This window comes from Sabethes cyaneus, chromosome 2 (genome assembly GCF_943734655.1).
Source record: "Sabethes cyaneus chromosome 2, idSabCyanKW18_F2, whole genome shotgun sequence".
Lineage (NCBI taxonomy): Eukaryota > Metazoa > Arthropoda > Insecta > Diptera > Culicidae > Sabethes > Sabethes cyaneus.
In genome coordinates, this window is record NC_071354.1 from 208,652,376 (window position 1) to 208,673,863 (window position 21,488).

Below are 21,488 nucleotides of genomic sequence, written 5' to 3' on the forward strand. Positions count from 1 at the left end.
TTCAAGAGGCTTTCGGTAATAAAACTAACCTCTGCGTCTTTCACTTGTCCGGAAAGCGACCTTCGTTCAGACATTTCTGTAGCATCATCCCGAATATGTCTGAGAATGCTTGGATCGTGGCCTTTAGAGCTACATTGGCAATCCCGTCAGGGCCAGGCGCTTCATTTACTTCATAGTTATCTTTGGTCCTTTGACTTTCCCCATCACATCACAATGTGTGTATGCGTGTGTGTGTGTGTCGCTTTTTACGTAAAGGATACGTCTCTCTCACCTTTGCAAGAAAACTCCTATAGTGCCAGCATTAGTGCATTAATCTAGTCATGACGCTACCATATAAGTTAACAGGTTGGAGTTACGAGGGGTGATTTATCAACTACAATCATATGATTGTCAACAAAGTCAATCAAAACACGCAGCACTAAGAGGTTGTTTGCATACAAAATTTATTACCATTAATTTGACGATATAGTTTACCTTAAATTTCTACATGGTGCTTGTTAGTATAAATAATCATAGATTGCTAATGAAAGAGGGAAGAACGCGTTAGATTAGGTATAGAACGTTATAACTCACACCTAAATGTAAGTAGGTTAGCAAATAACATATAAACTTATTTCCAAAAGGCACTAATATAGGAGCATGCTTTCTTAGTTTTGTTAGTATAGTAATAGTCGCTTTACTAGATGTGATTAAAAACAGTGAAATAAATACGAACTTACCGAACAACAAAAGCAAATTCATATCGAATACATCTATTTGCCATGTTGAAGTACAGCATAAAATATCACGTTGACCAGTCTACTAACAGCACTAGGAATTACAGCACTACGTCATACGTTTACTATTTAGGACTAACAATATTGATCGAAGCTTTCGTATAGTGTGTTGCAACTTCTACGGGAGTTTTAAAATGCTTTTCTCTTCTTCTTCTTCCTAATTATCAGTTTTATTGACAACCTTGGTTACATGTTTGATATACTGTGATTGTGTTGTTCATCCATGTTACGAGTTCTGTTGACATTCGCTTTCCCGGTCCATTTTGAGCAAATAATTTCGCTTCCATCTCAGCCTTGCATAGTTTTTTTTTTCTTTTTCTCACAAACAAGGACTCCACTTGTGCTTGCGGTTGTTGTTTTAAACGCGGAAAATGGAGCATCGCGCCGAAGACTAACTTTTGTTTAACTGCTTTTGGTATTGCTGTGTGAAAAGTTTTATAATTTGCTATTAATTCAAATTTCAATTTCTATCGTTAATTTGTTAATCGATTAGATACGATCGATCGAGGGTGTCTTCCTTCGCACGTGGAATAAATAATTGAGCCATGTTCAAAAGAACAAATGTGATGAACAGTTGGCATGGAAAAGACACCCTCTTAAGTTTAATATAAAAACTGATTAATTCGGGACTTTTCCATAACGATGCCGTTCTAACTTGCTTTAAAAATAAAAGAATTCAAACAGAGCAAAACTTATCGTAGGTTTCATATTGACACCATACTTCGTCACGCACGGTGAATCAAGACGTTCACGTTGTACCAACTAAAACTATGAATACGTGAAGCTGAGATACTTGTTCAGAGTTGCTATATGTGCAACAACATTCTAAAATATCCAGTCGCTTATGCAAAACTTACACGTTGTCCAATCCAACGGCATCCAGCCTACGTCATGATAAAAACACGATCGCTAAAGTGTGATGACACTTGTTCCAAAACGCCAAGAGACACAAAAACTGACGTAAGTCGCTTTAGTGTGTTTGTTCTTCGGTTTTTAGTTGTTCAAGAACAAACTGTTTTTTATTTTGTTAGAATTTTTACAATTTTTATTAACTTTTTCCGTGTATATAGATTTTTTTCGTTTTATGAAAATGTTTCACAAAGTTCATCAAATGTTAATAATGGTTTTAAAGTTAGTACCGTTTCTAGTATGTGTATAATAGAAGCAAATTTCATCTAATATTTCACCTTACACTTCTCACTTGTTAACTATTATATAATAGGCGTAAAATTGATTACTATTCTATCCACTGCCTTGCACAAAAAATTGATCCTCGCTAATGAGTGGTTCCATGGGGTAAGGATATAGCTCTGATTGCCATTCCTTCCTCGCCTTCCTTCACTTCTGTGTTCGTTAAATATATTACTATCAAAAAATAATATTGATAATGGTTCATCCAATGCGTGTCGATTCTACAAAATCCTGATTATTAACTGTACAATTGATACTTTTCACTTAAACTTTCTGCTAATCGCCAAATATTGAGTTTCATAAATATGGTTTCTACCCATCAGTAAAAATATATACGTGTGTATGTTATAAATTATTGCTTCGTTCGCGGGGGGCGGGGCATAGCTGCCGCATCTCTCTCGTTCGCTCACATTCGATCACGCTTAAAATTTTTTGTTTGCTAAACGCAATAGATATTCGATATCCCACAGTGGAACAGAAAACAGCCGAAAACAAAATAAGCACTTTAACCTATTCACAATTTCGCTGGTGCTGATGATGATAAACAAAAACACTATTTGCCGCGCAGGATCGTGGAATCATCGATCCGATTCGATCGGCATTTTCCTCTCAAGCCTGCAGCTGTTGTTGTTGTTGCTGCTGCTGCATTGCCAATTCCGCTGCATTTGTTTCGCCGTTTCGCTTCGGACTCGAAGTAAGCGTCTTTTCGGATTTCTTATCCAACTCTTCTTTGAAGAAAATTTTTGTGATAACAATATCGCCGGTGCTAAGTGTTTGGCAGGCGGCCTCTTTGGTTTCGGCCTTTGGTGCCGCCGTTCCGCCCGATGGTGGTGAATTGTGTCCGTGCTGCTGCAGACGGGATGACACCTTCGAGCCACCACCGGAACCGGCACTGCCTGAGGGTGATGATTTTGGTGGTCGACTACGGGAAAATTTTGAAGGTTTTTTGTTATTAGTTGAGTAATTGGAACTTCCGGTTAAATTAACTCACCCTTTGATTTCCTCCTTCTTTGCCGGCTGCAGAATATTATCGTTAGTTACTACTATCGTATTGGAATTGAAATTGTTCATGGTCTCAGTGAAAGACTGGCGGTTGTTTGTTTTCGTTGTTGGTTTTGGTTCGTTATGGCAGGCATTGCATTAATTAGGACGAGTTTGCGAGTAGTACAATAGATTTTTTTTAATGGTAACGACACGTGCACAATGTGGAAAGTTTCGGAATGGTGGACACAAAATCGAACGAGTTGGGGGGTGGGGTGAGGTGATAACACAAAGTTGGAAAAGGAGAAAAAGCAGAAAAAAGTGAATTAATTTTGGTTGCGAATAATTTACGTTCTTTCAGCGCTAAATAACGCACAAAACCACGCATTACAGTTGAAGCTAGGATAGAAATCTACGAGGAGAACGGAAAAAATGTGCAGCGTTATTTATTTTTGTGTAACTATACAAACGCACACTGAAATATTTTAAGGGCGTTCTACTTCCAAAACCTACCGTTAGTTTAACTTGTGTGAAAATGATTCAAACCCGTAGGCTGAGCTGGAAGGTTATTAAGCTTTTCCGCAACATCTCAGATGTACTACAAAGACGTAAACTGGAACCCCGCTTCATCAATTTCAACACACAATCTAAACTTTAATTAAGCCATTTTGTCTCCTTGGTTAAATTAGGAATCTACAAAAGAGCGTTTCCCTATGGAGATTTTCAAGAAGGTCTTCATAAGCAGGTATAATCAATGATTGAACCGAGTTTGATCGAATTAGTCAACAATGATTAATATTTTAGTAAAAGAAAACATGAACTAATGGTGTACATCAGGGATGGTTCGATCACTTTGACTCAATTTTGATTCATTTGATACTACCGTCTCAGCCGTGCAAAATTTGACAAAGTTATGTATGAGACATTTGTAGAACTCGTAATTATTTACAATTTTGCAGAATAAAGTGTTGCTGTAACTTTTGTAGTTACGGCGCAACAATGCTAGTACCTCTTTAGTAACTAAATGAACGTTCATTTAGTTACTAATGAGATACTTCAGCAAAATTGTAGATTTAGTTATTATCTACAAATGTCCCGTACATCAATTTGTCAAATTTTGCTCGGTTAGGACGCTACTGTCAAATGAATCAAAATTGAGACAAAGTGATCGAACCATCCCTGACTGTACATCCACAAGGGAAGTTGACGTACAACTGTTTAAAATAACATAATCAGTGTAATATAACTTGAAGCTAACTTATTCAGTGGCCAGGGCTGTCCTGCTCTTTGTGCATCGACTTTACTTTTTTAACTGAACTAAGATTCTGCTAAGCAGAATTGAGGAAAAAATGTATCGGACATTTATAGAATTAATTATTATTTCATTTCAGATTCGTTGGTGTACAAAGAGCGCTTTTTTAGCAATCAGCAGTGTTGCACTCAGTGTAAACCGGGAGTGCACCATAAATACAGAAAGTAGAACAATACTTATTTCAACAATTTTATAGATAATAATAAACTCCATAAGTGCCCCATACATAACTGTACCCCATTGATAAAAATAAAATAAGTAAAATCGTAATACAAAGAGCAGGACAGTTTTGTTAGCGGCTGAAAGAAACAAACTACTACAATGTTTCATAAAGTAAACCGAACTTGTTTGTTGGTTGAACAAATTTTTAAAACAACATTCCAAAATACTCTTTTATCCTCTGAGAAAACATTAGTTCAAGCTCGATGTTCGAATCAGTTAACATAATACGTTTGGAATAATTTCCAATTACTTCTACCACCAACATTCTAGTTTCTATTGAGACGCTCGTAAATAATTTACAATTTTCATTGCTGCTAAAACTAAAGGATTATGATTGTTTTTTTGTCTACCAGTAATTTAATTGAATTGGAATTTAAATATATCGATTAAAGATGTAAAATTCGATAAAAGTTATTTCCCTTCAAATGATACATTTTAATACCTTTAAATCTGTCAATCTTCAAGAGAGATATGTTCGTAAATATATCAGTCGCAAGCATTAGATTAACTCACTCTTAGCAAAGACGAATGACAAACCAAAAATAAATTAAAATAATCCACAAACCGCTAATAGAACAACTTGCGAGACTATCGTGAAACCATCAAAGGAAGAACTCCGCCACCAAACAGGGGTGAAAATTAATAGAGGAATAAAAACAAACAAGCACTCAAACCGATCCAGTCTCCAGTCTTGAACAAAATTCTACCGGCGACACTTACCTGGTCATTCGGAAGCAGCGTCGCAGCGGACAGAATCGCTTCCAGCTTGTCGATCTTGGCCATCCGGTCCATGGTTGTGTTGGACAGAATCTCATCCATTAGCTGCATCGATTCCGTCAGGCTGGGCGGTTCCGAATTCTTCGGCGAGAATGTTCCCGATCCGCCCCCATTGCCGCCTACCCCACAGCCGGGCAGGGAGTTGTCCGACGGTACACTGTCCAGACTCGGACAATCCTGCTCCGTCGGGTCACAGTCGTCATCCGAATCGCTCGCGTCGCCACGATCCCGGTCAAAGTTCTCCAGTTTGTCCAGCTTTTTGGCCACTTTGCAGGAAACTCGGAGTTTTTCCTTCTCTTCTTCAGTTAAGTCCATGTACCTAAAAACAGTAACAGTGATTCAAACCTCCCACCAGTTATCTTTATAATAAGCATGGACAATGGCTATACCTCAGTAACCGTATCTCTCGGTTGCTCAGCACCACATTTTTGCTGGCACCTTTCAGTTTTGCCTTCAAGTCCTGAATTTCAGAACGAACTTTACGCTGCTTCTTGCGCATTTTTACGTCCACTGGGCGGATTAGCATTAAAATCTGCTCAGTACACAACTCCGATAGCAGCTCTCGGTATTCTGGTTTAATAGATCTAAAACAAACAAATCGTTTACGTTTCACCTTGCTTTAGAAGAATGCGCTTTAAGACTTACGAAGCCATATTGAGGTACAACTGCTCGTTGATTAAGATCAGTACATCGCCGGCTGCGTACAGAAGCATATCACGAGTAAGTGGCCTTCGTGCCCAATACTTCTGATCGCGGCGGTAAACATTCTTCAGCTGATCCTTCATTGGATTAACAGTGGCATTATACATCTCACAAAGAGTATTGAGCGATACGTTTTTGACTTTATACACTTGTTTACCCTGGTCCTGAAACTGGAGCACGGCATGGGCCGACTACGGAAAATGAGATAGTGATGTTTGAGTTTCAGTATTACAATCCACTAGAACAAACTTACCTGTGTGTCAAACACGTTACGTAGCATAATCTGAAACTGGTTGTACAGATTAACCGAATCGTTTCGACAATCGTGTATAACTTTGATCACTTTTTCGGCTTCCAAAATCTCCTTGATGCCACCATGAGCAACCATATCCGGGCAGGTTGCCACATCGAAGATAAAAGCCTCTCCTCGAGTAGTACCCAGCTGGATCATGGTAATTTGACCGCGTACACCCAGGTTGATGCCTTCGCAGTCAAAGGATATTACGGCCTGGTCTTCGTAGGCCGACTTTAGGATGGCTTGCGTCACAAACAAGGATTCTTTGACCGTAGAAATGACACGAGTATTTTGCAGGACTTTTATTTTCCATGTGTCCCCAATGAAGTAGTTGTTCGAATGAACTGGACTGGCCGGCGTTGGCGAAACGGGATGCGGTGACGGGTTGTTGTTTGCTTGCATATTATTTCCACCACCGCCAACATTGCCGGGACCCACACCGACGCTGTGATAGTTCTGCTGAATGGCAGACATTGACTGCTTATCTTTTTCTAAGTTCTCGGCGAGCGTTTTTATTACCAAACTATTGATACGCTGTTTGAGCGTTTGATTTTTTGGATTCACAGCCATATTATTGTTCAGTAGATTTGCCTTCTCGTTGCTGGGGTTTGAATTTGTTTCTTGTTTCGAGTGCTGCTGCTGCTGCTGTTGTTGACCTTTTAAGTATTGTGAATTGGAGAGGGAAGGACAGTTTTTGGAGCAAAGGTTTTCCATTTTAAAATCGTTATTTATCAACAAACTGTCAAACCCACTGGTGGGTTCGTTTTTGTTGCTATTCAGTACGTTGACCGCATTGTTGGTTCCAATTCCAACCGAAACCGGCTCGTTAAGCTTAAAATCTCCTATCATGTTTTTCGGTGAGGCTGTTCGACTTGTATTACTGCTACCATTCGTGCTACCGATAATACTTCCGCCACTTCCTCCGGTGCCGGTACTGCCGGGACCGAATATCGTATTGATAATGTTCAGCTTGTCCTGCGCCTGCCGAATGTGCGAATCGGAAAGCTTTGGCTTCTGCAATAGCGTGACTAGATTGGATTGTATATGGAAGCAATCAGAAAACAGCTTCAGAAATGTTTTTAAATCATCAGGAGTCTTAAACATGTGGTACCACTGCTCCTGCGGGAAGTTCGAAGTCACCATATGGAAGAGCTGATCGACAATGATCGGTCCTTTAATTTCTATTATTTGAGCAAATGAATCCAGCAACTGCTGGGTAGCCTGGGTGTCAATGAAGGAATTCGGAAGATGCAGCCGTTCTGAGGCCGGAACATCTTCCTCGTTTTCACACCCGACCAGTACGACATTCTCGCCATCCACCACGTGGAAAGTGTCCGGATGTTTTAGCAGAAATTCTGTGAACTCACGAATGTGCTGACCGGATATGTGCCGCACCTGCGGTGATGCCTGACTGCGATGGCCCAATAGACTGCGAATCGGTACCTCTGTGCCTTTGCCGTACTGCAGCAGTTTGTGTTTGAAGTAGTCTTTTGCCTCTTGGATGTAATCCCGCTTGTTCGAGATTGTTGGATCGTCCAGATTGTTCGAAGCACTGTAGCAATTGATATGTACAAAATCGCCGCTGATCTGGAACAGCGCTGGGTAGTTCGAAAGAAACTTTTTCAAACCTGAAATTGAAACGTGAACAGAGAAGACATTTGTTTAATGTTTGATCATCCCAGAAAGCATAATAAAATAATCGTATCGCCTTTCATTAACAAATTTTAATAAATAAATAAATTCTGTTAAAATCATATCCATTTCAATTTCACTACACGCGCGTAGTCAACAACATATCGGTGGTCAAGATATCTCAACAGAGAAAGTTGCAGTGAAATCCAGAACACAGGCGATGTTTACACAAACTGCATCTTCAACAGTTAATAAACCGAATAAATAAATTATGCAACAACAATTAAATACACCACCATGCCCGAGCACCAGCAGATCATGTTCGATTTGCCTGCATGTGCGGGGTTGCTTGCGAGGGAGCATAAAACAAGCCTGTGCTGCTGCACAACCGCACACGTCCGTATCGAAGCACACGAGAGTTGTTTGCTTTATTGGGTCGATTGGAACAGATTAGAAGACCAGATAAGCGTGGTCGACATGCATAACCTACTGGCATCATCAATGTGTTTCCAGTAAACCCGGTCGAAATACAAACAACTCGGAGTGGAGGGTGTGTCTCATTTCGGAACGATGCCAACCGCGGTGTTTACTATCTCGAAAAAATTCTTCATCTAAAAATTTATAAATTTGGCATGAATATTTTGATCTCGATGCATTTGTGTAATTGAATCGAAAGGTTCTATTTCACTTTTTAGCCATAGAATAATCAACCCCCTAGTCAGTGCATACCTACACATAATACAACCGGTACAATGCAATTCGGCTGGATGCTAACTTTGCAGTATCACAGCACAGCAGTACAACACTACAGAGCGCCATGGTAGCTCTTCAAGCCTAAAATCGATATAGAGCAAACATAATTAGACTGCCGGAGGAGGGAAATTTGAGATCATCTTCAGCCAGAAACATGGAATGCAGATTCAACACGTACGTACCTACATGGTTTCGATGCTGAGAATGGGTTTATTGAATGGAAAGTAACCGAGCCAGGATCAGATCTTTTGAAGCTTGAAACAGGAAGTCGTTCTAAGCCCTACTTGTAAATAATTTATGTTTAACTATTCAATATTTTATAATCACACTGAGCTATGCTCAATATAGCTTTCCATGGAGACGCTAAGTATGTTTACGTTTTTTTACTAACGTTTGCAATTCCCACGCTGAAGGAGAGGGGAATAAAGCAACTTTTCAGATAATCAAAATAATCACACCTGAAAATAAAACGAAATATCATTGTATCGCATACAAATCGAAAAACAGGTTTGGCCTTTTGAAGAGGCGATGTTTTTGTCATCTCTCTCCCTGTTTTTTATTTTTCTTCTTCAGTTTTGCTTACCTTACCGTGATTATCTCTAACTAATTGCATAGGCAATAAAATAGAAAGAGTTTGTGAGTGAAAATTAAACAGATTTTGGAAATTAAACGAAGCCGAAGTAGTTGGGACTTTGGGAGCGAAAATTCTTGATCACTCATATTTATGTTGCGGTTCTATGTCTTCTGGACTAGTCGTCGTCAACGTCGTCCTCAACATAGAGCCGTGCTGTTTCAAGCCGTCGTTTTCATTCAAGGGTATCTTGTGTCGCTCGTCGCCAATTTCCCAGGCCAGAAGTCATAAGCCGCTTTCAACCTGGTTGAGTTATCTAGCACATTAGACCCGTCTGTTCGAAGTACCGGTGGGGTTGTAGAAGAGAACTGTTTTCGTCGTACTGTCGTCCGGCAATCTGATCGTGTCTGACCCACCGTAGTCTACCGAATTTCACCAGAGATACGATGGGAATCTCTTCAAGCAATGTCTGTAACTCGTGACTCCTACGCTTTCACCACTCTCCGCTTTCAGTTTGTACTCCGCCAAATATCATCCGCAGCACTTTCCGCTCGAACACGGCACATATGTGTATATATTCTCCGTGAGTAATGTCACGGTTTTAAATCCATAAAGAACATCCGGTCTAATAAGGGTTTTGTACATTTTTAGCTTCGTACAGCAGCGTATACTTCTTAATCGTAGTGTTTTACGAAGGGAAATGAAGGCCCGATTACCTGCTTAAATGCGTCGCTGGATCTCCTTACTAGTGTTATTATCTGCGGTCACCAGCGATCCCAAATACACGAACTCATCTACTATTTGTATTCGGTGCCGTCAATGGTTACCGTCCGTAGAAGGCACGCCTTTGTTTCCTTTGAACCTCTTCCTTTCATTTATTTGGTCTTTGACACGTTTGTATTTAGTTCAATCCTCCCAGATTTCGCTTTCAGACTGGCGCAGATTGCCTCAGCCGTCGGAAAAGTCCCTGGCTATGAAAGCAAAGTCATCTGCGAAGCTTAGGAGCTGGTTACCTTCGGTGAAAATCACATCTCTCATTTCGGTACTCGCTCGTTGGATAATTACCCCCTCAAGAGTGATGGTGCAGGATGCACAATAAGCAGTCACCTTTTATTGACCTTTACCGCGTTTCGAATAGACTCGAGACTGTTCCCAACATTTGCACGAAACACGTTGCTTGATCCAATGTAGCTTTGACCAGAAGCGTCAGTTTGTCCGAAAAAATAATCATTGCAGCGCAAATATAAAACAAAATCGGTAATTCCAAAAGAAAGTGGTGGATAACTCCTTACGGGCTAGATATTTGGCCATCACTGCTCTAGATACCACTTCCTCGAAAATTTCCTTTAGAGATCACTTGATTTGATCAGCGGGAAATTTGAATGCAAATTCATGCGGAATCTCCTCACAATAGAGGTATTTTTAAATACCCTTATCATAGGTCTAGGTGTCATCATCCGCAAATGTTTGTAATTGACTCAGTTTATAAATCACAGCACAACAAGGTGTAAAGGTAGACGAAGCAGGACTATGCATATGTCACTAGGTAACACCAGATCCCGGCGAAATTCAGTAGAAACGAGTCTGACAGGGTACACATGTTTGTGCCCTTGTCAATCAATACTTTATGCAAATTCCTGCAGTCTAATATTTTTACCGACTGAACATTGCAATGCTTCAATCGGTCAATTCCAAAGTCCAACATGTCCTTAACGGCCAGTCTAGGATCACTGATCACACTGGAAACCCTTTAGCTAGCCGCCCAGTTAGCTCCGGGGTACGATGCCGGCCTAACAAGCCAGTCGTCGTATGTTCGAATCTCGACTGGGCGGTGCCGCTATAGAGTTGAAAGGTTCTTTGCACTAGCCCCGTAGTTTTCTTGTACTCTAATAACCGGCTGCGAAGTCTGTCGTTAAAGAAGGGTCAACTTTTGAAGGACGTTTATACTCATGGTTTTGCTTTTTAGCTATCCGTTTCCTATGGAACTGTTGCGCGCCTGGGAAGAGTTAGATCCACAGCGGACAGCGCCTAAATAACATGGTAGAGAGTATACCGAAGATAAAAAAGATCCAAAGTCATTTAGACCAATCAGTCTCTCGTCAATAATGTTAAAACTGATGGAGAAACTAATTGATGATTATATTAAGTCAAATTACTTGAAACATTTTCCTTTAAATAAAAATCAATTTGCATACCAACATGGTAAATCAACAATTACAGCACTTCATGCACTCGTAACAAAAATTGAAAAGACGTTTGAAGCCAGGGAGATTTTATTGGCTGTATTCTTAGATATTGAAGGAGCATTTGATAATGCATCTCACACTTCAATGAAAAATGCTATGATAAAACGTAATTTCGATAAAGCTATTGTAGATTGGATTTGTCAAATGTTACAAAAAAGAGAAATAACTAGTAGCCATGGAATGTCAACTGTCATGGTAAAGACTGTAAAGGGTTGCCCACAAGGAGGAGTTCTTTCACCTTTGTTGTGGTCACTTGTTGTTGACGAACTACTATCACATCTTGAAGCGTCAGGATTTGAAATAATTGGTTTCGCCGATGACATTGCTATTATAGTTCGTGGGAAATATGAACAAGTTATTAAAGATAGATTGCAGCATGCTCTGGATTCTACAATATCGTGGTGCAGAGATGAGGATCTTTCAATAAACCCTCAAAAAACTACTGTTATTTCTTTCACGCGAAGAAGGAAAACTAAAATACCTGACTTGTACTTAGAAGGAACAAAACTAAATATTTCTCCCAAAGTAAAATATCTAGGAGTGATTCTTGATAGCAAATTAAACTGGAATTTACACTTGGATCAAGTGTTAAATAAGGCTATGAATGCCTTATGGATAAGTAGAAAAACTTTCGGAAATAAATGGGGACTGAAACCTAAAATGATTCATTGGATCTACACAGCAATAGTAAGACCCAGGATAACATATGCGGCCTTAGTTTGGTGGCCGAAAACAAAGATTAAAAATGCTGAAAAGAAACTAGAGAAGTTGCAAAGATTAGCTACAATCTCCATAACCGGAGCAACTAGCAGTACGCCATCAAAAGCGTTAGACTCTATTTTAAGTTTGCTTCCACTGCACTTATTTGTTCAACTAGAAGCTGAGAAAAATGCACTAAGGTTGAGGAGAACAAAAAAGCTCTTTGATGGAGACCTTAGGGGCCATCTCAGTATCTTAAAGGATTTTAAAATTAATCCCATATTAACGCATGAGGACTGGATGGATAGACAATATAACTTTGAACGACTATTCCATGTAACAGAAACAAGTCGCACGGAGTGGGAATCAGGTGGGCCCAATATTCAACCAGGATCGATAATCTTCTACACTGACGGTTCTAAACTAAACAACAAAGTTGGAACTGGCGTAACGGGCCCCGGAGTCGACATATCGATATCCATGGGCCAATGGCCGACTGTTTTTCAAGCAGAAATACAGGCAATTATTGAATGTGCTACAGTTTGTCTGCGACGAAATTATAGAAATGCAAATATATGTATATTTTCTGACAGCCAGGCTGCTTTAAAAGCACTGAAGTCAGTTTCGTGTTCGTCTAAACTGGTTTGGGAATGCATTCAATTGCTGCAGCAGGTGGCTAGAAAAAGCACAATAAATCTTTTTTGGGTCCCTGGGCACTGCGGAATTGAAGGCAATGAAAAAGCGGATCAGTTGGCAAAAGCTGGATCGATTAAACCTTTCATTGGACCAGAACCATTCTGTGGGGTCTCAGAATGTACTATTAAAATGGAATTAAAAAACTGGGAAAAATCAATGATTGATGATGTCTGGAAAAAAAATCTGACAGCTCGACAATCAAAGAAATTTATATCTCCTAATAAAACAATAACCCAGAAACTTCTTAGCCTGTCTAAAAAGGACTTACGTACTTACTGTGGCCTCGTAACAGGCCACTGCGCAAGTAAATATCACTTAAAACAACTGGGAAAATTAGAAGATGACACGTGTCGCTTCTGTAACCTAGAAAGTGAAAATGCGGAACATCTACTATGTTATTGCGTGGCACTACTTCATAAAAGAAAAACTTTCTTTGACATGACTTTAATACAACCCTCGGATGTATGGATGAATTCTCCCAATAAGGCAATAAACTTTCAGGGTGTCGACTCAAATTCAAAAATAAAATTCCCTGACTTTCCCTGATTTTCCCTGATGCATCAAACGTTTTTCCCTGACCCTCAAAACTCAATTACAAAGCTTATTTAGGCGATTTCTGGCTTTATTTTTAACCCTCTTGCATGGATTTTGCGAACTTCTGAACACTAAAGCCAGATTTATTCATGTTTTACGAACTAATACCAATGATTCTTAAGGAGATGAGTGACTAATGATTTTTGGTAGAAAAATACGCGTTCCTGCTGGCTTCGAGGTATATCAAAAGTCTAACCACTCTAACTAAATATATTGTTAGAATATGTTAAAATAAGAGCAATCATTTTTGAGCATCAATATATTGTTTGAGTTGATATGGAAACATAACTGGGGTGGTTTGGACAAGACAGTGTATGAAAACGTATGGTTTTACTCGAAATAACTGTCAAAAATCTGTCGATAAAGAGGACCTATGAGGAGCACACAACATAAAAATTCAAGACTCTAGCTCCCAGATCGATCATATCCTGATTAACTGTCAATACTTTTTGGATAAAATCAATGTACGGTTTTTTCGAGGATCTTATCTACTTTGACCACTATCTCGTCGTAAAACTCGCGCAAGGTTATCGAAATCGGCGACGACTCACACTGAGAAAATGCTGCGTTTTAACATCCAGCGGTTGATGGCAGATGACGTTGCAGCGGAATACACCAGAAAGCTTGATCAACGAATCACAGAATAGCAGGAAAAAAGGGAAGAAGATGTAAGTGGGCCGTGGAGGATCCTCCATAGCGCCAACAACTGCAAGGGAAGTGGTAGGCACAACTTTTGGAAGACAGCGTAACAGCTTGTTTGATGGCGAATGACAGATTAGAAGAACCAGGCCAAGGGTCGCGTGCTCACTCCGGGTACACGTTAGAAAAGAAAAAAATATAAAAAGACTATATAGCTACGGGAAAAGAACGCACTGTTTAAAAAATAATGTGAGTACGAGAAGCACGTGCTCGCTGGCGCCAAGGGGAGATTCGTCAGCAACGACATAAGGAATATCTACAAAACGGGGAGGAATTGCAATGCCTGTGATATGCAATGGTAGTGCAGACAACCTCCGTACTGACAAAACAACAAGCAGCTAGATGGAAGGAGCACTTCTAGACGCGTTGAATGGAGAGATTAACACGGAGATCGGTAGGCACAGGATATGAATTGTGAGCGATAATCAAGTTGTGGAGCCGCTAACACAGGAGGTGGATGAGAAGACTATTAAAAAGCTAAAGAACGGTAAGCTTGCAGGAATGGACGGTATCGCGGCTGAACTTTCAAACGCGGGGAGCAAGCGGCTTTACGAAGCGATCCACCGGATCATTGTCAGAATTTGGACGGAAAAACCAATGCCGGAGGAGGGGTTGATTAACCTAATTTGTCCTATTTTTAAAAGAGGAATCGATTCGAGTGTAAAAACTATTGAGGTATTACACTGCTCAATCCTACTTTCATGATGTTGGATGGACTGAAGACATATGGCAACGATGAAGGCCGCGGAATAAAACAGCGCATTGCAGACGCGAATAGGGCTTTCTGTGGATTACGTAGTCAGCTGCAGTCTTGTAGAAATTCTACAGAACGCACTACCTTAATCCTCCCGGTCACCCTTTACGAATATGAATCATGGATGCTGAAGGAAGATGCTCAAAGAATACTTGAGGCTTTTAGCGTAAAATTCTACGGTAAACGCTTGATGCTAGTGAAAACGTTGAAGATCGCGCGTAAATTACAGTCTGTATCCCAATTTGTGCTCGTGATGTCGGTACGTGAAGTACGTGAGGCCGGAAGATGCCGATTTCTAGCACTACTACGAGTGAAGTCTGACGATTGTACGGCGCAAAACAAATAAAAAAAATCAACGCAAAATTGAAAGATGATTAAATCGCCGCCACACAAGTGACAAGTTTTAATTCAAGCGATCAAGCTGCGTAGATTTTACACCGAAATTAATTCGATTCCGAAGTTGCTAAACAATATTGCCGACTGAATAAAATTTCCCTGATTGAATTTCGAAATTCCCTGATATTCCCTGATTTCCCTGATCCAAAATGAAATTCCCTGATATTCCCTGATTTTCCAGGTTTTTCCAGGAAATCGACACCCTGACTTTATTCGTTGTATAATACCTTATTGGGACAATGCCGTCGATCAGCAAGTGGAAATCACTCAAACTAATAGTGATACGACACCCTGATGTGGCGTACAATAAACTGGGGCCTGCCACAATAGATCAAATAACTGGTCGCAGTGGAAAATGTACCCAAAATAAAAGGAAAAAAAAAAAAAAAATACCGAAGCGCCCGTAGCAAGTCCTAAAAGCCAAAGGAGGACACATTAACCCATTATGACCCAGCGTATGATATATCATACCTCGTCTTCAAAACCTGTTTACTGCTGAATTTCAATAGTTAGCATTGTTAATATATCACTACAAGAGAGATAAGACATCAATCTGATGTGGGCGTGATATAATTTGTCAGTTTTTGTCATTTCATCTGTATTTTCAACAGTGCAAAATTGTGACAAATGGCGGAAAAAAAGTTGAAAAAACGGCGAAAAAATTTTTGTCTCCAAAACGCATGAGAAGGTCTACATTTAGTGACGAGACATTACCTGACATGTAAATTAGTATTTATATGTAAAGTCTATCACAAAATTCGATAAGAAATCTGTAAAAAACTTTGTAATTTGTTTGTTTGAAACTGAGCCTATAAAATATTTAACCTGCGATATTTTGGCCTTGAAAGCATTCCAAATGACGATTTTGCGTTTCCCGACACATTCGAGCCATAATATAATAGATTACAGAGCTTCACTTCATTTGGTCCAAATTTAGGTATACCCGGGTCATAATGGGTTAATTAATAAAATGCTTTTCTTTTAAATCAATTTATCTTTTCTGGGCCACAACGAAGCGGGTGTCACCGTTTTCCAGTATTCCATAAGTGAAACTTTAAAAGAATATAAAAATTAGATACAGTAATGTTCCGATTTTGTCAGCCCCATGTTAAATTTTGGGCTGACAAAATAGGGAAACTGACAAAATCGGGAGATTTTCTTTTTCGAAATTTTTTTCAAAATTCAAGATTTAAGACCTTGCAATATCGAAGACTTCTACTAAAAATTAAATTTTAACCCTCAATTGGTCAACTGAAAGCTCAATTAACCGGGCACAACACACTGGTCCACAACCTTTTTTGGTGCGCATTAGCTTTGCATTAGCTAGGTTTATGGAACCTTTGGAAGAGTTTCTTAAAATTAAAAGTTCTAATGTCCAGCGGAATTTAAATTTTGATTAATCCCCCTAAAAGAGCAATAAACAATTTGTTGTTCTTCAGTTTCAGTTTAACACATTAATGTGTTCTACAAAGTTTTACAGCATATTATTACAAGAAATTTTCCTGAAGACAGTAACGTTCTATCTCTTCAGCAAAGATAGAAAAATCCTATTTCTCATAAATCAAAAGTCGTTAAAACCAGTTTTTCTGTTTTAGCTGTTTTTGTAGTTGTTGTATGCCTTTTTTCTGTTTTACAAAGTTGTACAAATAGTTTTACTACACAACATTGCTGAACATAGTATACCTCTATCTTTGCTTGTTTAGGAACTATAGAACTTTTACTATAAAAATACCCTAATTTTGACCCCGAATTACTCGCAAGAAGGCATCATTTTATTGAAAAACTTTTCCCAGAGAATCAGAACAGTTTCAAGCAGGCTGAAAAGTTTTTTAAATGATGTTTAAAAGCACAAAAGTTAAACAAAATTTATAGGCTGACAAAATCAGGATAAAAAGCTGATAAAATCGGAGGTAGACAAAATCGGGAGCTAACAAAATCGGAACATTACTGTATCAACAAAGACTACACTATTCGAATGAACGCCTTGCGATTAAAAAGTCCTAATAAACCAAAGAATCCTCCAAGAATATGACCGTACGTAGTACCTTTTTCCAGCACAGAATCCACCATAAGTACACCTGGAGGTCACCAAATCAGACAGAATCACAGATCGACCACGTCGACAGTCGGCACTTCTCAGACATTATCGACGTCAGATCTTATCGAAGCGCTAACGTTGACTCGGACCACTACCTAGTGATGGTTAAGATGCGCCCAAGACTCTCCGTTGTGAACAACATTCGGTACCGACGCCAGCCTCGGTTAGATCTCGCGCGGCTGAAGCAGCCAGACGTCGCCGCAAACTACGAGCATTCACTCGAAGCTGCGCTGCCGGAAGAGGACGAGCTGGACGAAGCCCCTCTCGAGGACTGTTGGAACACTATCAAAACAGCCATCAGCAGTGTAGCGGAGAGCTCCATCGGGCATGTGGCCCGGAATCAGCGGAACGATTGGTTTGACGATGAATGTAGGAGGGTGATGGATGAGGAGAACGCTGCGCGGGCGGCCAAGATGCGCAGTGCCACACGTCAGAACGTGGAAAGACACAAACAGAAGAAGATGCAGCGAAACCAAATCTTTCGGGAGAAAAAGCGCAACCTGGAAGAGCAGGAATATGCAGCGTTGGAGCGGCTGCATCGTTCTCAGGAAACGCGGAAGTTCTACCAGAAACTGAACGGATCCCGCAAAGGCTTTGTGCCGCGAGCCGAAATGTGTCGGGATAAGACTGGCAGTATTCTGACGGACGATCGTGAGGTGACGGATAGGTGGAAGCAGCACTTCGACGAACACCTGAATGGCGCCCAGACGGAAAACCATGGCGGCGGGGAAAGCGATTTCGACGGTGCAGCAAACGGGGAAGAGGTGCCAGCCCCAACGATAGGCGAAGTTAAGGAGGCCATCATGCAGCTAAAGAACAACAAGTCAGCTGGAAAAGATGGCATCGGAGCGGAGCTTATTAAAATGGGACCAGAAAAGCTGGCCGTTTATCTGCACCAACTAATTGTTAGAATTTGGGATACGGAACAGCTACCGGAGGAGTGGAAAGATGGGGTTATCTGCCCGATCTACAAAAAGGGCGACAAGTTGGACTGTGAGAACTATCGAGCGATCACCGTTCTCAATGCCGCTTATAAAGTGCTGTCCCAAAACATTTTCCGCCGTCTATCACCAATTGCGAATAGATTTGTGGGAACTTATCAAGCCGGCTTCGTCGAAGGTCGGTCTACAACGGATCAAATATATACACTGCGGCAAATCCTCCAAAAGGGCCGTGAATACAGAGTTCCCACGCATCATTTATTCGTTGACTTCAAAGCCGCATATGATACCATCGACCGGAAAGAGCTATGGAAAATCATGGACGAGAACAGCTTCCCCAGGAAGCTCATCAAACTGATTAAATCGACGATGGATGGTACACAGTGCTGTGTTCGGATTTCGGGTGGATTGTCAAGTTCATTCGAATCACACAGAGGGCTTCGTCAAGGTGATAGTCTTTCATGCCTGCTGTTTAACATAGCGCTACAAGGTGTTATGAACCGAGCGGATATCAACACGCGGGGCACGATATTCAACAAATCTGGTCAATTCGTCTACTTTGCCGATGACATGGATATTATCGGCAGGACATCTGTGGCAGTGGCTGAACAGTACACCAGACTAAAGCGCGAAGCAAAAAAGATTGGGTTAAAGATAAATACGTCTAAAACAAAGTACATGCTGGCCAGCGGAACCGAGGCCGAACGACACCGCTTGGGCAGTAGTATATTGATCAACGGCGATGAGTTTGAGGTAGTCGATGAATTTGTCTACCTTGGCTCACTGGTAACGGCGGACAATGATAGCAGCCGTGAGATTCGGAGGCGTATTATCAGCGGAAGTCGTGCTTACTATGGGCTCCACAAGCAATTGCGGTCGAGCAGACTAAGTCCCCGTACAAAGTGCACCCTGGACAAGACGCTTATTAGACCGGTTGTTCTCTACGGGCATGAAAGATGGACAATGCTCGAGGAGGACCTGCGAGTGCTCGGAGTTTTCGAACGGCGAGTGCTAAGAACGATCTTCGGCGGCGTACACGAGAACGGAGTATGGAGGCGGACGATGGACCATGAACTCGCACAGCTCTATGGCGAACCCAGTATCCAGAAGGTAGCTAAAGCTGGACGGATGCGATGGGCAGGGCATGTTGCAAGAATGCCGGACAACTACCCTGCAAAGATGGTGTTCGCCTCAAATCCGGTAGCAACAAGACGACCAGGAGCGCAGCGAGCAAGATGGTTAGACCAGGTGGAGCGAGATCTGGCGGAGAGTACTCGGTGTCCGAGGAATTGGAGAGCGGTAGCCCTCAACCGAGTTACATGGAGAAATTTTGTTCAACAGGCTTTGTCTTAGGACGGCAAGCTACCTAAGTAAGTAAGTAATAAACCAAAGACTACACTGTGGTTATTTTAATTTGAACAAAATAATTAAGAACAACTTAATAAATGACGAGGAGGGCACTTTATTTTGCCTATTAGTATATTTTATTTTGCTTATCAGTTTAAGACTTTTTTAAATCAAAAGCAATTTAAGAATGGTTTCGTCTAAATTTAGCCCGTTTCTTGTCATCACAAAAATGGTCTGGTACATCACCGAAACCCAATCCTTTGAACTAAGTAATTCAAGTAACGGAGACACATTCTCACTCAAATGGAAAACACTACAGGCCACACTTTGGAATCGATCGAGCAAGTTTCGATCACTGTTTGGGAGGATACGCCTCAAGAAAACGTGCGTTCCAGCTGCCGCGTATTATATGAACAGCTTAGAATGAAGGCAAACAAAAGAAATCTGAACCAAGTTTGTAATCATTAGTATAAAAAATCGCTTAAAATAAAAGTTTGATGATTTTGGAGCGCTTGTTTTGATTTTATGAGAGTAGAAGGCTTGCTTGTCCACCTTGCAAATATTTAGGCGTAAAAATTCAGAGATTACCGGTGGGTTCGGAATTGTATTCAAACGATGGTTATTTTACTGTGACATAGGTTGTTTGATTTTAGCACACGATGTTTATATTTTAAACATAATAAAAGATGTTTTACATCAACTTTCGTTGTGCAAACCGATATAAGCGTTATCTATGGATACCGGTTTGAATGAAATTTTTCTTTTTCCATGAATACATAGGTACAGTAGACTCTCGGAAAAGTTAACTCTCTGAAAAGTTAATTGTTCAGAAAAGTTAAGCGAATATCAGCTCTCATGCAACGCTCTAAAAAGTTAATTTTTGCCTTAACTTTTCTGAGAGTTTGAATTTATTGGTTGTCCAAGCGTTCGTCCACACACGTGAGTTTACCTTCTATCTTTATTTCTCATTTTTCAGTTTATTGTCGCCTTTCCACAATTTCATACAGAGTCGCATCAGAACTGAGATTAAATTAAATTTTTGTACCGGACAGTCGCAACAATAGTTCAATACGAGCACATAGTTACTTCAGGATTATTGAAAACGTACTGGAAAAGCGCAAACTCAGATGAATTTTAAATGCAAAAAAGGAACATTATCAAAACGTAGTCGCAGAACAAACAAAAGTAAACTAGTGTAACCGATTATTTTAAACTTACTGAATTATTTCATAAAGATCTTGCTACATATTTCTTTCCATTACAACTTGCAAATACATAAAAATGTGTATCCTATATCCCGGAATGCATTTTTCGCCTTTGTATTTATCATTTTCAATGATTTTAGGACTACTCGGAAAAGTTAATAGTTCGGAAAAGTTAATCGACCCATTCCTCAATCGATTAACTTTTCCGAGAATTGACTGTATTTCTGTATGTGGAAACCATTGATAAAAGATCAATTTCATCCCAGTGGAATCCATAGTGAATGTAAACGAAAACTAGAACAAAGTAAACTTTATTGTTTATATCGATCGGAATCTTTTTGAAAAAATCTTTTTTTTTTTTGACATCAAAATATTGAACCTAGCAATTTTATCATTTTCAATGATTTTAGGACTACTCGGAAAAGTTAATAGTTCGGAAAAGTTAATCGACCCATTCCTCAATCGATTAACTTTTCCGAGAATTGACTGTATTTCTATGTGGAAACCATTGATAAAAGATCAATTTTATCCCAGTGGAATCCATAGTGAATGTAAACGAAAACTAGAACAAAGTAAACTTTATTGTTTATATCGATCGGAA

At 40.2% G+C, this 21,488-nt stretch overlaps 1 protein-coding gene across 1 annotated transcript in view; it reads right to left on the reverse strand.

Annotated features, from left to right (window-relative positions):
• Positions 1-1,772: 1,772 nt before the first annotated feature.
• The window catches only part of LOC128734470 (uncharacterized), a 47,364-nt gene continuing 27,648 nt past the window's right edge, over positions 1,773-21,488 (reverse strand). Inside the window, exons 2-7 of the mRNA XM_053828689.1 lie at positions 6,215-7,884; positions 5,905-6,152; positions 5,649-5,843; positions 5,203-5,578; positions 2,959-2,984; positions 1,773-2,889 (exon numbers count right to left, since the gene is read on the reverse strand). Of these exons, the coding sequence (XP_053684664.1) occupies positions 2,577-2,889; positions 2,959-2,984; positions 5,203-5,578; positions 5,649-5,843; positions 5,905-6,152; positions 6,215-7,884 (2,828 nt within the window). The 3' untranslated portion in view covers positions 1,773-2,576. The remainder of the gene's footprint in view (positions 2,890-2,958; positions 2,985-5,202; positions 5,579-5,648; positions 5,844-5,904; positions 6,153-6,214; positions 7,885-21,488) is intronic.